The 15747-nt window shown below is 38.8% G+C and overlaps 1 protein-coding gene across 9 annotated transcripts in view; it reads left to right on the forward strand.

Annotated features, from left to right (window-relative positions):
• PATJ (PATJ crumbs cell polarity complex component) overlaps positions 1-15747 on the forward strand; it is a 145917-nt gene that overhangs the window by 50813 nt on the left and 79357 nt on the right. For all 9 annotated transcript variants that reach the window (XM_038183227.2, XM_038183228.2, XM_027462630.3 and 6 more), the window contains 8 exons: positions 2271-2642; positions 3787-3907; positions 5568-5724; positions 6813-6884; positions 7740-7917; positions 8814-8924; positions 9998-10075; positions 13063-13177. In XM_038183227.2, coding sequence (XP_038039155.2) covers positions 2271-2642; positions 3787-3907; positions 5568-5724; positions 6813-6884; positions 7740-7917; positions 8814-8924; positions 9998-10075; positions 13063-13177 — 1204 coding nt within the window. The remainder of the gene's footprint in view (positions 1-2270; positions 2643-3786; positions 3908-5567; positions 5725-6812; positions 6885-7739; positions 7918-8813; positions 8925-9997; positions 10076-13062; positions 13178-15747) is intronic.

Genomic DNA, 15747 nt, shown 5'->3' on the forward strand with positions numbered 1-15747 from the left:
TTTGGGTTAGTATCCCTATAGATTCTAAGAGCTAACTGTATCCTAACTGTACTGTGAACACCAGGCATATGTGTTGTACTTACCAGTGCAGTTCCTGGACTGCCCTATCAAATTTACTCTCTGATTAAAATACCTTGGGATACCTTGGATATGAAAGAGGAATGGTATATTACTGGTAGTCATAAGTAGTTGGTTCCGCTTTGTTGGGAACGTAAGGTACGGGATGGAACATTTTGTATGATTATGAAGCAAAACAAAGAATTAGTCTGCTGTACAAGGCAAGCTGGAAATCTCTCCTTCATAGACTTCCTGTGTGGTCTTGAGTAATTTCTTTAGTCTCTTTTTCAGATTTTTTTTTTTCTGAGAAATAACTTGATTGCAGGAGGATGAAGCACTAAATACAGCAAGAGAAACTCAGATCCCACAGTCATAGGCAATTGTATTGCAGTACTGACTTGTAGAGAGTGAGAGAGATTTTGTTGTTTGTTTTCAAATGCTCCACAAACGTGAATTAATTTACAATGTTAAATGCATTCCTTTTATGCATTCTTTTTAGACTTCTAGAAATTCTAGGTTTTCATATTGTTAAACCTGTCTACCTCTCTGTGGACACAAACCTATCTTTAATGCTGAAATTATGTATTAGAACAATCAAAAGTAGCACTATTATGGGGTAGATGTAGGTGTACTATGTAGAAATTATCTTGGACAAGTTACTGATATTCATGAGGCAAAATGGCATTTATTGTTTACAAGGTGCATAGGAAGGGTTCCTGGCAGAGCAATTAGTCCTGGGCCAGCTCAGATTGTTCCCCTACTTCCCAAATCAAGCTAATGTTATTAAGCATCCTTACATAGAGTATTGCATCTCAGTCCTGTTGATTATAGCTTGTACAGAATACAAGTGGGGGTATTTGCTAGTGTTTGGTTTTACTTTATGTATGACAAGATCGATGGTAGCATGGAGATGTTATAACAATGCCATCCATTTATTATCTTATCTGCTCGTATGAGAGCCGAGAGTGGTGTGCCATGATGGCTTGTGCTCTGATGTTCTAGCATAGTGCCAATGAAGCTGACTCAAAACAAAAATCTTAAACATTTTACACACTCCAACAGAAGACTTTACAATTATGCTAGCAAGATTCCCTGTTCGGTTGGTGGAGCCTGGTGCTTCAGTGTGTGGTTATACATAGATGCAGAGCTTAGGGATATGGTTTAGTGGAGGACTGTTAGTGTTGGGTCAGAGGTTGGACTCGATCTTGAGGTCTCTTCCAACCTAGAAATTCTGTGATTCTGTAGCTGCGTGCTGGATCAGGAGATGGCAATACAAATCTCTGTCTCGTTTCTGAGCAAAGTCAACTGTTTTATATTATGTTGGAAGTTGGTGCCTCTTGCAAGACCACAGTGTTCGGGGAACGATGCTGTGGAAGTAAAAGAAAAAGAAGTAATGTTGAAGAGAATCAGAATCTCTTCAGATCGGGTATTTAGTGAGATCAAGGTACACAGGGCAAAAAGGAACACTTAATGCCTATGAATACGGAGTAATTTTTAGACTACTAATGTGGTGCAATTGTGCCAGCTAGCATTACTGTGTTGGTTTGTTATGCTCTTGTCTGTTTCTTCCTTTCTTTCCTGACTCTCACTTGAATTATGAGCACTTTTTGGCAGTGTCTGAGGCTTTGGTTTTGGTTTTGGTTTTGTTGCACCTTGCTCTATGGTTTGAACTCAGAAAACAGTTCTCTACTGTTTTAAACAGCAAATTACTTATTAGAGTGTCTTTTTTTTTTTTTTCTTTGAGTATATGGTCATCTGTCCTCATCAGCTAACTATCAGGCTCTTCTTGTATTTAACTGCTGCGGTGGTTTTGTAAGAAATATGTGTGCGTCCACAGAGCGATGACAATAATTCGAGCCACAAAGACACTTTAGCTGGATTTGTGTGCTTTTTCCTGGAGTTTTTAGTAAAATTTAATAATCCTCATTCCCTAACTTGAGTCTAGATTGGTTGGCTGATTGATATTGCTGCAGCAATATCTGAGCTGTCCAACTTACATTTCGTTATATTTAAAGGAAATTGCAATGCCTACTTTTGCTATTAAAATCATAAGTCAGAGAGTGCATTTTCTTTGAGAAAAAATGCATAAGGTGGAAAATTTTCACTTTAAAAATCAGGATGTAATTTTCATACGGTTCTAACATAAAACAGCTTTAAAAGAGTTAGCAAGAAACGTAATGTAAAAATCTATATTCCTGTAATGTTTTATGCAGGGCTTCAGAGATGAAACACCTTTTAAAGAAGAAGCTGTTGATGAACCGATTTTGGACTTGGGAAGGTCATTCCAGCTTTCTAAAAATGACAATGAGTACGAGAAGGAGTCCTGGGAGATGCGTGAATTTTGGAAACCCAGAACAGAGGACGTGGATGAGGAACGGGAGATGTTGGTAGATGATGTGTATGAAGATCATTTAGACTTCCTGAAATACAATGCATCGCATCAGCAGGAAGCAGGCTCAGGGAAGAACCTCAATACAGAACAATGGGCTGAGAAACTTGAGACAGATAAACCACAAGACTTCAGATCTAGTGTTAACTTAAGTCCAGAGCAGTCCCTGGAATACCCATTCAGTAAGGAGCAAATGGTGAGTAGTGCTGTGCGGGGCTCGGTGCTGTGCCCTGACTGCGAGGCCTGTACACCTCAAGGAAAATTCCAGATCTGAACTCTGTAAGGAGTCCGTCTTGTGTTTTAATTACTAGATGAGATCTGGGTACCTCTAGTAGACGCCATCTATCATTTTGTGTACCATGGAAGCTTCTGTTGTGTTCCTCAGTGTCTGTACATTGTGTCTGTACACTGACCTGCTTGAATGAGGCACACACTCTGGTTAGCCTATTTGCAGGCATCCTACTTGGGTCTTCTTTCCCATCTCTGACACCTGGGCTCACTTCTTTTCTGTAAGCTCTGCTAATTTGATGCATTTCAGTAACAGCTGGAGTCAGGTTATGGTTTTAGTAGGCCAGGCTCTTCAGCAGCGATGTCAGTGAAAGGAACTCCATCTTTTCCTCATTAGTTGTAGACCCAATCAGTTCTTTGAGCTAGATAGTAATGGAGTTGAGTGAAAAATGATATGGCAGAAGCAATGGTAAAAAGATACCTTTTATATCTACTTCTGGTAGATAAAGGAGTAGAAGGAGTCAAAGTTTTGGATAAATTGCAAAACTCATAAGACTACTTCAAGTATTCTTGAGAATATCTTTTCCGAGTTGTCGTTCATTCACTCGCTAATGAAAAAAGTGATAACCTCAGTCTTCCGTGCACCAGCTTCTAAGCTCTATGCTGTTATAGGAAAAAAACTAAAGTGGAAAAGGATTTAATATCACAGCAACAGAGCATTTCTGACTGTCTTCTTGTGTGCTATGTACATAAACAGGCTAACTTTGTAGCTTCTACTGGCAGTTTTATACCACAGTGCACAGTGTTCGGTCTATACATTTGTCACTAAAAACAACAAACAAACAAGAAGTAAACAACTTCCTGCCTGGATTACAGGCAGGTAGAAAGAAGCAATTACTTATATTGCAATAGTGTAATATGTTTTTCACACCTTTCCTTAATATAGTGTCTAGATGAATGGTTAGTATTTCGTAGATATCTGAATAAGGAAATATGAATGTAGTTGAGGAAATGTGAACGTTTGCTGTAAAATCAATGCTCACGTTAAATATCTCCATATAAGTTGCTGCTATTGCTTTCTAACTTTAATTACTTTTTTCTCCTCTGTGAAGTACGAAGAAAATGCTAGCGTAAGTTCGCTGTCTTCTGGAACTACAGCACACAGCAGCTATCAAAAAGGCAGATTGGATACTGAAGCTACCCAGTCAGGAACAGAAAAACAGATGGATTTAGGTTCGTAAAAAGTTTTTTTATTTGTTGTAATTTTGTGTTTAGAAATTTAACTTTTATACCAAAGCACAAACTTGTTTTTAGTCTTTCAAATGATAAAATATTCAAATGAAGAGCTCTGCAGGCTCAAGGCAGTCTGGCTTTTAATAGGCTGCAGCTTCGTTTTCTTGCTGCTTCTTCAAATGTTTACCTACAGTTGTCACAAGTAATATTGAAAGTGGCTGCAGCTTTGTCCTGTCTGCAAAGAATCACTTTCCTCTGTCTAGCTACATCCCCAGGAGGACTCCAGGCTTGAGCTATTTTGTTTACGCATGTAATTTCTGTCAGGAATTTGTCTCAGTTACTGTTGACTGCTGATTCTATGGATCTTCACACCTAACAATAATAATAATGATAGATGTGGCAGGCTTCAGAGGTAACTTTGCCACAACCAGCACATGCAGATGAACTCTAAGGCGCGTGATTGCATCTTGGTTTTGTAATCTGTACTCAGGAGCAAAGTTTCTCCTTGTCAGATGGCTGGAGACCTTGTACTCAGCAACAGCTCTGAATATAGTTTGTAGTTGAATGGAGCCTTCTCTTTGGGGGAGATTTTTCGGGAGCAGGTCGTGGGCCTGTTTGCAGTATGAGAAGCTGTAGCAACCTTTTTAGTTTCCCAACAGCCCAACAAACTGTGAGTCTGATCTATTTTTTTCTGATGGCTTCATGTGCGTTGGAATGGACATTAAAATATGCCTTTCCAGTCTCCATACTGTGTCTCAAATGAGTGAGGTGGACAACCCTACATATGAGGATTTTCCCCTATCGGGTTTACATGGGTTCTCCAGACTCTTGCTGGCCAAACTGTTACCTTCTCCAGACTGCCACAGAGCAGCTGTGAGGAACTCAGGAAATCTGAGTGGTAATGGATGCACTGAAATGAATTAAGTGATTTTTTGGGGTGAAAATTTCAGCAAGCATTTTCTTCAGATTTATTCTGGATTGCTGCTGTTTCATTACATCAGTATGTATGATTTGAGGTACCTCTTCAAGGCCAAATTAATTTTCTTTTCTCCCTCACACCCCCCAATCAGTGGTTAGGATTTGGTGTGTCGACAGCAATCTAATTTATCAGCCTGCCTGAGAAAGCACTCACTGGGTGAAAGGAGGTACTTTCCTTCCTTTGTCACCTGCATCATATACAGCAGGAGCTGTGTTAACCACAATGGCAGACTAATGACTCTGGCAAGGAGCTCTGGTGGTTTAATTAATGTTGATATTTATGGCACCAAATTGACATCAGTCATCTGTGCTGGAGCAGGGCTTTGCAGTGCTCTCCCTGCATGAAGGATGGGTTCACTATTCCTAATCGTGTTTTTGTAAGAAACATCTGTCACATAAGTTGTACCTAAGCATGTCTCAGTTCCACAAAGATCTGGCATTTCCTGTTATTGCCTTACAGAAGGCACATCAGAAGCCAGCTGCTATAAAAAAGAGTTTAGTGTGGTTAAAACTTTCTTCAAAATAAATGTTTTGTGTTGTGTTCTGTATCACTGAGTCTCTTGATCATCACGCACCATCCACATTTGGAACATGGTGAGCTAAGGAGTTTATTTCTGAAGGTGACAAGAAGATGCAGAGACAGAGGAAGCAAAAGTTTACATCTACACCTTTACTTCTTCAGGTACGAAGCTTTGGGTCGACTCTAAAGTAACTGAGCTTGCCGTTGACCTAGAAGATATTGAAAAGGAAGAACTAAAAGGGGAGGATTTCATTTTTTCCAGCAACCAGCAATCTGGGAGAGTTACCACATTAGCTCAACCTAGAAGAGCATCATACAGGTATGGAGAAACACTTCTGTTTTCAGATGATTTTCACTTAATACTCATAACTTTTTTCCTTCTTTGCTTAATTGACTAATTGTTGAAATCTTTGTGCTGCTCTGACGTGTACTTTGGTAGGGGCCAGTTCTGTGACTTACAACCTTGCTGAATTCTTACTTCCCGTGTTTCTTCCTGAGTACTGGGCCACCTAACCCACAGAGAGAAGAATCCAGAACAGATGTGACTTGGAGAAAAGGGATGTAGCTTGCACTAGCAGCATTGGTCTTTACTTCTTAAAGAGTTTCCCTTTAGTTCCTTGCCATATCTCCATCTTCTTGCTTTTTCTTTTCCTCTCTTCTTTAGGGAAGAGCAGTTCAGCTATGACCATCAGGCCTGTGCTGGAAAGGTTTAATCTTGCCAGTGCTGCTGGGAAACCTTGAGCTGGCACTGGTCACAGCCAGTTGCCACACCTTTAAATTGTCCCCTGCTTCCCCCACTAGTTTTGGGTGAGTTGGTCTACAGGACAACACTCAGGTCTACCAAAAATAAGTGCAAGCATGGATTGTTTCAACCTTTCTGTGAGGACATGCAATTTGATATTCCCATTCCTCTGCCACGAAGAGATGAGTCATATGTAGTATAAAAGTTTAATTATACCCTGTTCTGGGGTGCTTAATGGAACGCCCAGGATCTGTTCTCTCAGTTGCATCACACTAAGATTTCTGGTAAGCTAGACTGGCTTTATCATGTTTATATCCTTCTGTAAGTATCACAGCATATTAATCAGAAAGTAAATGTTAACTGCCTAAATAGCCATTCAGAATAAGGTACAGCAGTGGAAATGTATATATCGCAGAACAGCTAATAAATTTGGCCTGCCCATCATGTTTATTTCTGGTGCATTCCTGAAGTACATTTAAACCTAAATACAAAAATTCCTGTCTAGTCTGTTGACTGTGCACATTTGATTTAAACTGGACACTCTGAAAAGGCGTTGCTGTCACACTGCCAGATACAAAATATGCAAGGAATTGTGACCTGGCATAGTTGATGCTTTTTTTTTTTTTTTTTTTTTATTATTCCCTCTTCCCTCTGCCCCCAATTAGTGAACTGCCTGAGAGAGAAGAAGGAGAAGGAGAAGAAACTCCAAACTTCAGCCACTGGGGACCACCACGGACGTATGTTGATATGTTTACATTATTTTTCCCCATTTACCTTATGTCTTTATTTCTGAGCCTGATTATTTCTTATGTTTTTTTCTTTCTCTTCCCTCTTCTCTCAGTAACTCAGGGTACTTGTGTACCTTGGGCTTTCATAGATAACAGATGTTCAACAGAATTATACCTTCTATTTATAGATCTGACTTGGGAAAGCTTGGTGGGTTTATATTGTGGATGTTCTGCAAATTCATGTTCATTCAGTACCTACTAGGTGTGAACATGTGCACAATGCTGCTGTTTCCTTTTCCATGGGCTCTCTGCTAAACTTTGAGGCATAATCTGAATTGTCATCCAGCTCTCACCATGTTCTCATTGTATTGGTAACATTTTTAGGTAAATTGACTTTATGGTCCTAAGTACAGTATTAAACAAATTCTGCTTTAGCTGATGAATATGCAAATAATAGAAGCCAGTGTTCAGAAAGTTGCATGAAACTTTGTTTGTTTATTTTATCATTTGTTTAGCATATCACTTGCAGTTTTTGCCGTTTCCAGTCAATTTCCTTAAACTGAAGGAGGCTGAGTTTGTTCATTTGAAGACGTGGCTGTTTTACCCTGACTTTCTTTAAACTGAAAGCCTATTGGAAGCACAGTGGGCATGGACTGGCAACAGTTTTTTTTTCTTTTTGTGGGGTGAAGACTACTTGAGGGTAAAAAGCCACCTCTGCTGAGAGCATTCTTAGACTTCTGGCTTCATCCCTTTGCTCTATTAAACAGAATTGAAAGACCAAAAGCTTACATTTATTTAACGCTTTGCATTTAGTAGCTTAAGAAACTGTTTCAAGCTGTTAGACTTCTGTGCATATTTTTTCAGTGTTGAGATCTTCAGAGACCCACACGTGTCTCTTGGAATCAGTATTGTTGGTGGACAAACCGTCATAAAGCGCCTGAAAAATGGAGAGGAACTTAAAGGGATCTTTATCAAACAAGTTTTGGAAGACAGCCCAGCAGGAAGAACGAGGGCTTTAAAAACTGGAGATAAAATACTTGAGGTAAATGCAGATAGACCTACCTTTTCAATTTAAGAAATAAAGTTTGTCTCGGCTTTGGGAGAATGGAGGGAAGAACAAAATACTGCCACCATTTATGTGAAGTATTGATGACAATGCATTTTGAAAACCAGAAAAATCTATATCCCTAGTGTCATCTTTTCTTTTTAAAACATCAAGCTGTGGAGATCTTTTAACATTCTTCTGTATATTTAAGAAAAGATAGCTATCTGATGGGGAAATGAGAAGGGGGAAAAAACCTTTTTATATAAATGAATAATAAGTAATAATTTATGCCCTGACTTGTTGGCCTAAATTACAAATATAGAAGTGCATACTGAAATTTGGGCTGTTATTTTGTCTGATAATTTGGGGTAGTTAACAGTCTGGTTAACCACAGTTTATGGGAAAATCCTGAGTATGGGAAGTGACTTAGGAGTGAATGGCATTATTGCCTTGGGGAGCTCAGATTCAGACGTATTTATTTGGAGAAAAATAAGTGAAAATCAACACAGGCAGAGATGACAGTCGGGAATGCCATTTTTTGTATGTGCTTCAGGGTTGTATGTGATGTTTTGAAAAATTGTTTCAAAACGGATTTAGTTCACAAACAAGTAGAATCTGAAAGAGCTGTACTATACCCAGCATTCTGCGAGAGTCTTACTCATTATGTTTTTGTCTAGAATTACTTTGTGAAACATATGGCCATCTTTATTATGAATAAATTCTAAGCAGTATGCTTTTCCTTGAAGTATCATGGAAAAAACTTTCAAAAATAATTTCTGTTGACTGATTTTGGTACCTTCCTCATATACACTAACCTGTGAATGTTTGTGGTCCCTTGTAAAGGCTCAGTGCAAAAGACAAGCTACCTAATGAAAATAAACAATATTTTTTAGGTTTCTGGGATAGACCTACAGAATGCCACACACGAGGAAGCAGTAGAAGCTATCAAGAATGCGGGAAATCCTGTTGTGTTCGTAGTTCAGAGTTTGTCTAACTTACCAAAAGTGAGTTTATTCCTATTTTTTATTCCAAAAATTAATAAATGTGTATTATGCATCTTCTTTCAAACTTGGATAAATTTCTTTTTGCAAGATCTGTCAATTTTTATGTCTATCCCTTCTGTCAGAGTTTCTGCTTATAGACCATATGATTACTTATCTGGCCCGATTCAAAACCATGTTCTTCTGATGTAAGTTGGGTAGAGATAAATTTGTTGACTAGGTGTTAATTCGGTTCTCCCATCTGTGCAATTGATTCTGGCTGTGTGCTTTCATTTGTTTGTATTTCATCATCTAAAAATATAGTCTGTTATCCAAATGAACAAAAGCGTGGTGAAAAGTAGCCAGATTCCCTCTAGCAGCTCCATGTAAAATGTATCATCAGAGAAACCTCAAGCAGTTCTTTCAGAGCAAGTTAAATTTCAAGAGATGTCGGTGTCTCCTCATCTTCAAGGCTAAGGCAAGAAACCTCTTAAAGCCTGTCTAAGAAAAGCCACACAATTCTATACGCCTTGAAGTATATACAAAAAAAATAAATACAAGACTTCTATATACTTTTGATATCATATGAGCTATTACTTGTAATCTATGTGCCTGCCACCAGCTGTAATCAAACTACCCTAAATGTTTCCCCTTGTAAGAATAAAGAACTGCAGGGAGGAATATTAAGGAGTGGCTAAATGTTTTCTTTTATAATGTGTCTATGTGCATGGACACTGGTCTCTATTTTCTGACTCCCTGGGCAAACATATTTATCAGCTCTGAATAATTAACGACTGATATTTTAAGAACTGACTCCAAACTGAGGTTTATATCAAGTGTGTGCGTTCATATTGTTGACTTCAGAGTAATGCTTAATTGAATAGAGAGATGGGGCTAGGTATCAACCAGTGAGCACTAAAAAACCAGAGCATCTTTATAACTTCAGTAAAAGCATGTAACTCAAAACTGCACTGCAATGTACTTCTACCTGGGACAAAATGAAGTGCACTGGATAGAGCTTTATTGGTGTCATTACCTTAGATGTTTGTTTTGCAACTGTAATGCTAATTGTATATAATACATACATTGTTTTTCAGGTGGTTTCTGCTGTACAGCCTAAGGGAATCAAAGTCAGCAAAGATCAGGATGCAAACAAAGAAAACAAGAGCGAAAAGGTATTTATTTCATTTAATGCTACACCCAAATTTTACAAAATAACAAGCGTTGTAACTGTATGATGAGCCCCAGTGAAGACTGAAGTGAAATTTGAAGTGCTTTGTTGAAATATCTTTGATTCAAGTACCGTTTGCCAAATTTCTGCCAAATGCAAGGCAGGTTTCTGATTAATGTTCTGTGGTCTCCCCTGGTGCTGAAACCCTGCACTTATTACAGCTCTTCGTTGGCATTTTTCTGGAAGTACCTGTCTTGCTCCATAGGGAGGCAAATTGATTCTCCTTGTGCAGTGGAAATAGAGAAATAATAACATGTAACAAATAATATCCTTAATGTGAGGCTGCCTGAAATTCAGTAAAATCATGTTATAGGATAATTAAATCAGCTAGGTCTCTTATGTTTCCTATTGCTGTGTAAAACAAGGAAATGACCGAGTGATCTGTAGCTGGCCTGCTAATTGTGAAGCAATTACTGCGCAGGAACTTTTGAAAAACCTCACAGCAAATCTTTTAAAAAGGAAAAAAATATGTTTAATATAAACCACGATTTTTGTCACTAGAAAAAGGGGAAAGAATATCTTCTCATTCCCAGCCAGGTTGCTCTAGTGGCCTAAGTTATTTTCCTTGATGCCTTGTTCCTGGGAACTATGCTTACGAGTGTAGGTCAGGTACAACTTTGAGGGTATCTGGACTGGGGGAGCAGAGACAGAATTAGTGTGGATGATAACTTTTGCTTGGTGTGGTTTAAATGTCAGCTATGAATATGGTGAAGTTTTGGTTTGATCCAACTCCGTGTAGTGTTCGCTGTACAACCGAGAAGGCCCTCGGACTCTGAAAGTGTTTTTAGGACTTGTTTCAGATCCTGTCAGATATGGATGCTGTGAGGCTCAGTTATTCCAAAAAATCAAGAAAGGTGTTGAAGTTGTGCTTTCACGCCAGTGAATAACGCTTATAATGAAGCAGTTACAGTCCCTTTTTCGTGGTTTTATTGTTTGTATTTCTAATCTGAGAAATGCTCATGCACTTGCCATGCTTTGCCTTTAATCTCTAGGACTCCAGCGTGTCGCTTTCTGTAGCATTTGGAGGTTAAAGAGGGAACCTAATCTTTTTCAGACCTTTTTCGTCTACTGGTCCTGTAAACTGGTGGGTGGAATATAGAAGACTTTCATTGCCTACATACATAGCTCCTTTTTAGCTTTGAACATTAATTCACAAAGCAGCCACACTGTGCTGCAGTAAGGGCATCTCTGAGTTGGAAAGATTTGCTATTAGTGGATTACTAGTCTGCTTCCCTATGGGAAATCACTGATATTTCCAGTCCTGTCTTCAAAGTGGCACAAAAGAATTGGGTTTGAAAGCGACCATATCGAGCTGAAAAAACTGCCTGTTCCTGTGTGATGAATTATCTTTTCAATACTGAAGGTTTTTCTACTTAAACACTTAAAACAATTGAGCTTCTTATCGACAGATACTGAAGTTATTTTGCTGTTTGGCTGTTTTAAGCTGTGCTTTTGCCTTTGTGCTGGAAGGAGCTGTGCTAATTCAAAACCATGGTGTAACAGGGTGCTACAGCACAATTTATACACCTGGGTTTTCAGTGGGCAAGAGAAGCTTGACTTTCTGAGCCATAGCAAGCTAATGGATAAGCTTGGGTGTCTTGTGAAATTTCACACGGATTTTCTACCAAACGTTTAAGGTCTTACAAAGACAAAGGGTCAGATTTTAGACTCTGAGTTGTTGCTAAATTGCAGTGATACTGGTTTATCATAGGCAGCTGGAAGCAGGGCTGCAGGTTTTCCATCTTTACCTGCTGGTAACACAGAACAGGAGTCCTCGGAGATTTCTTGGGCCTTCTGGATTTTGTACAGTTCTGCCTCTACTGGGATCAAACAAAAAGCAGGCAGCTTGTTTGGTGTATTGTGTACTTAGGGGAAACAGCTGTCATGTCTCCAAGTGCTCTTACTATACACTTTAACTACCATTGGCTAGAAATCATTTCATTTATTAATGTTATGCTGCCTTCAGTGCAGCATTTTTCTGTAATGCTTTTTTTAAACCAATGGGACAATGCCAGTCTTAGGATCTCAAAAAATGCACTATGTAGCCAGTATTGCAGCTGGCTACTTACACTATTCTGTGCAAGTTTAGGCTTGGGAGTTTAGAAACCTATATGCAGGTTTAGCTTTCGTCGTACACAATGGAAAATTTGATTGTAGGTTTGGTGTTTGGGTGCTGAGATGTAATTCCTGGCTATAGCAGAAATTCATCACAGCGTTCTGGCTGCCCTAATGGCGTAACGTACTCGGTGTTCCCTTTCTAAAGTGCATCCTGCTATTAGTAGTGGGGTTGCATGGGATACACTTGAATGTAATTTAGTGAAACCGTATAGCAAACTAAGGCACTCTCCTGTTACCCTCAGCTATAAAAACACTTGTTCAGGCGAACAAGCAGCTGTTTTCATTAGATTCTGAGCCTATTCCTTACGCCTGTTATGCGCCGCTATATGCATCATTATCGGAGCTGCCTGTATTTATGTGAGGTAATAGAATTTTATTGTAAGTTATAATTCAAATTATGTTTTAAATTTTAGCCAGAATGGAGGTGAAATATGTCTGAATATGCTTGTAGCTGCATTGAGTTCTTGCTTTGTATTTAAAAGTTTGTTGACTGCAAACGGTACGGGGATATTTTGTTGTCAAGCATTTCTAATGAAAAATGGGGTATAATTTAATGTTTATTTTTAACCCTTGATTAATGCTCATACTTTCATGTTTATGGTACACAAGTGTTTTGCCAGCAACTGTGCATGCATGGCATTTTCTTTCTTTGGGTTCAGTGTCTCTTCTTGTTCTGATTTCTTGCACAGAAAGGATATCCTGCAGATTTTAGCTTTGTAATTAAGTGCTGTGTATGTACACATGTAGCTAGGGCTTTTTTTCTTGTGCACGGAGGATGCAAAGTATGTAATTATTTTATTTTGAATCCATTAGAGAAAGTATGGGGCTCCACCTCCGATGAAATTGCCACCTCCTTATAGAGCACGTGAAAGACTGCCTTCAGAGGAAGCTAACGTGGATGAAGAGGAGGAAGAGCCTTCTGCAGAGAGTGAGTAGTGCTGCCATCGTCACGTCAGGTTATGTTTGTGGGACACAGTTGGATTATGTGATAAACATATCTGCCATTTTCTGCTTGTGTTATGGAAGTGGTGCTGTGTGGCAATAAGCTCTAATCCTCAAACCTGTTCTTACCAAGGGCTACTGATTGGAACTTAGATGGTCTTCTCTTACCAGCCAGGCTCCTATAGCTCCCTTCTGTAACGAGATGTAATCTGTTTTGTCTCAAAGTTTCTAGGTGAGGTCTAGAGGGCTTGCTTTGGCAGTGCTGTCAGCAGTGGAAGGCAAAAGTTATGCTTTACCATTGGAATTGGGGTGGCAGTTGAGCAGGCCTAGGTTGAGAACCACAGGTGCATAGTCCTCACCCTAAAAAGCTGCAGTTGATTTCTGGCATTGCTGTTCATATTAAATATTTGCCTTTAAAAAGAAAATTTTGCTAATTTGTTGATTCAGTGCTGTTCAGAGAGAAACTCCAATTTTTGTAGTGTCTTTTATGGGAAAGGTTCTGCAGCTCTTCAGCCTGTTTTGTTTATGCAGGGAATTGCAATGATTATCACTCTGCAATCATTTAGGGACCTAAAAAGTAGGATGTAGTGCAATTTGAGAGCTTCCCACAGCATGACTGAGATTCCAGGATACTGCTTTGTTAATTCCAACACTGGATAAATGGGATATTATTATCCATAGCTTGTCTTCCAATAAAATATTTAGGGATATTAAAGTTGCAGTTAGGAATCCTAAATTAGTATTTAATGAGTCACTTTGATTTATTTATTTTTTTTTTTTTTACACGCTATTGTACCAAAACAGCATACATGCTTGCTCTTTTTGTTTGTTTGTCTGTTTTTTCACCTCATCTTGTGCCTTGGAGTGTTATTTCCCCCAGTATGGGCAGGACAAAGCAGAGGGATGCTGTGGTCACTTTTGACCTTGAAGCAACTGTGGCTCCCATTCAGAGTGGGATTTCTTCTTCCTTGCTGGCAGTGGTGTGCCATTGAAGCAGAGATGATTAATGAGATTGGTTAGTTTGTCACTCTTAAGGTCTTATTGGTGGGGATGAAAAAGATTTTGAAATGTATTTCTCATGGAAACTGTGATGAGGGCACAGAAGCAGGGTTTTCATCTCAGCGTCTGTTAATTTAAGGGAAAGTTGGTAGTTCTTGAACCAACTGAGATTTTTCCAGAATGTTTTTACTGAGTTTGCCATCTTATCTGTTTGCTGTATGCAAGTTAGTTACCTCAAGAAGGTATTTTTGTATTTTGGGGAGTGATAGTCACAAGGAGCATTTCACTACAAACTCAGTGAATGTCAGATTGAATGTATCCCGTACTTCTAAACCACCTCTGCTTCTAAAACACCAATTGTAGCAAACTGATTTCAGCTTGTTATTAATTATTTATAATTCCCAGTTAAGGATTAGATTTGATAACTAGCCTCATACCCAGTTATGTAATTAGGATCTTCCTCTGTCAGTGTGCCTGATAGACCTAAGTTAATACTTTGCACAGAAGTAATTTCTTATTAATGGGCTTGATCATTTTTAGCTGTTCTGCAGTTCCTAATGATCTTGCCAGCTGAGACCAACAGCTGAAAAGGTAAAGCTACTAATACTAAATTCATCAATCTTAGCAGATTTGGCAGCAGCAAGCAGATCTGTTCAGATGACTCTCCTTCTCTCTACCTTTTTTAGTCACTGAAGTTGAATGTTTTGCTGTAACTGTCTTTGCCACGAATCCTGGAAAACCAAGATATGCATTTACTACTTTATTCTTCCCCATCTAATTCTATTTTTTGAAAATAAAAATCAGACTATGGAGTCTTAAACTGAATTTGTACCTCAACCTTTGAAGCATGTTAGAAACAGCCTAACTGTGCTTAACAATGGTATTAAGCATCTTGGCAGCTGTGGAATGAGTTTTACAGAGTCTGTTTTCTGTGATCACTTGAAGAAGTCCTCTCTCTAAGTTCCAGTACAGTGGTATTTATGTGATTGACTTAATGTTGTTGAATTTTATCTGGATTTTTGAGCACCATTCCCAGAAATCTCAGTCCAGGCCTGTACCTGTCCTTTTAACAATGTCTATTTGTTATTTAACATTTTCATATTGGTCTTTTCCTTACCCATTTAGTCTACTAGCTCTACTGTTTTTGTACATTTAACGAATTATTTACTGAGCTTCACTGAACAATAGGTGAATTACATTTCTTGTTTTCTCTATTTAGAAGATTCAGGTATCTTAAAAGGCATAAATGTTGTCTCAGGTAAATTCACATCATAGTCCCTCCTTCCTTCATTTACTTTCCGTAGTTCTCAGTCTGTGCTAATAGTGTAGAAGGTCTTAGGAGGCATTTTGAGGTGGGACAGCTGTTAAAGCTATGCACTCTGATTGTTCTCCTCGTGGATATTTTATTTTTAGCATTCTTATTAATGTAACTTCAGTGTTGTGAACCTACTCATCAATTTCCTTCATACTCTGGAAGTAGTTCACTTGGTATACTTGATGGTTTTTTTCCTTGCTTGTCATTTATTCCATCCCATCCTCCCGTCTTCTGCCTCATGC

Source organism: Anas platyrhynchos, chromosome 8 (assembly GCF_047663525.1).
Source record: "Anas platyrhynchos isolate ZD024472 breed Pekin duck chromosome 8, IASCAAS_PekinDuck_T2T, whole genome shotgun sequence".
NCBI lineage: Eukaryota > Metazoa > Chordata > Aves > Anseriformes > Anatidae > Anas > Anas platyrhynchos.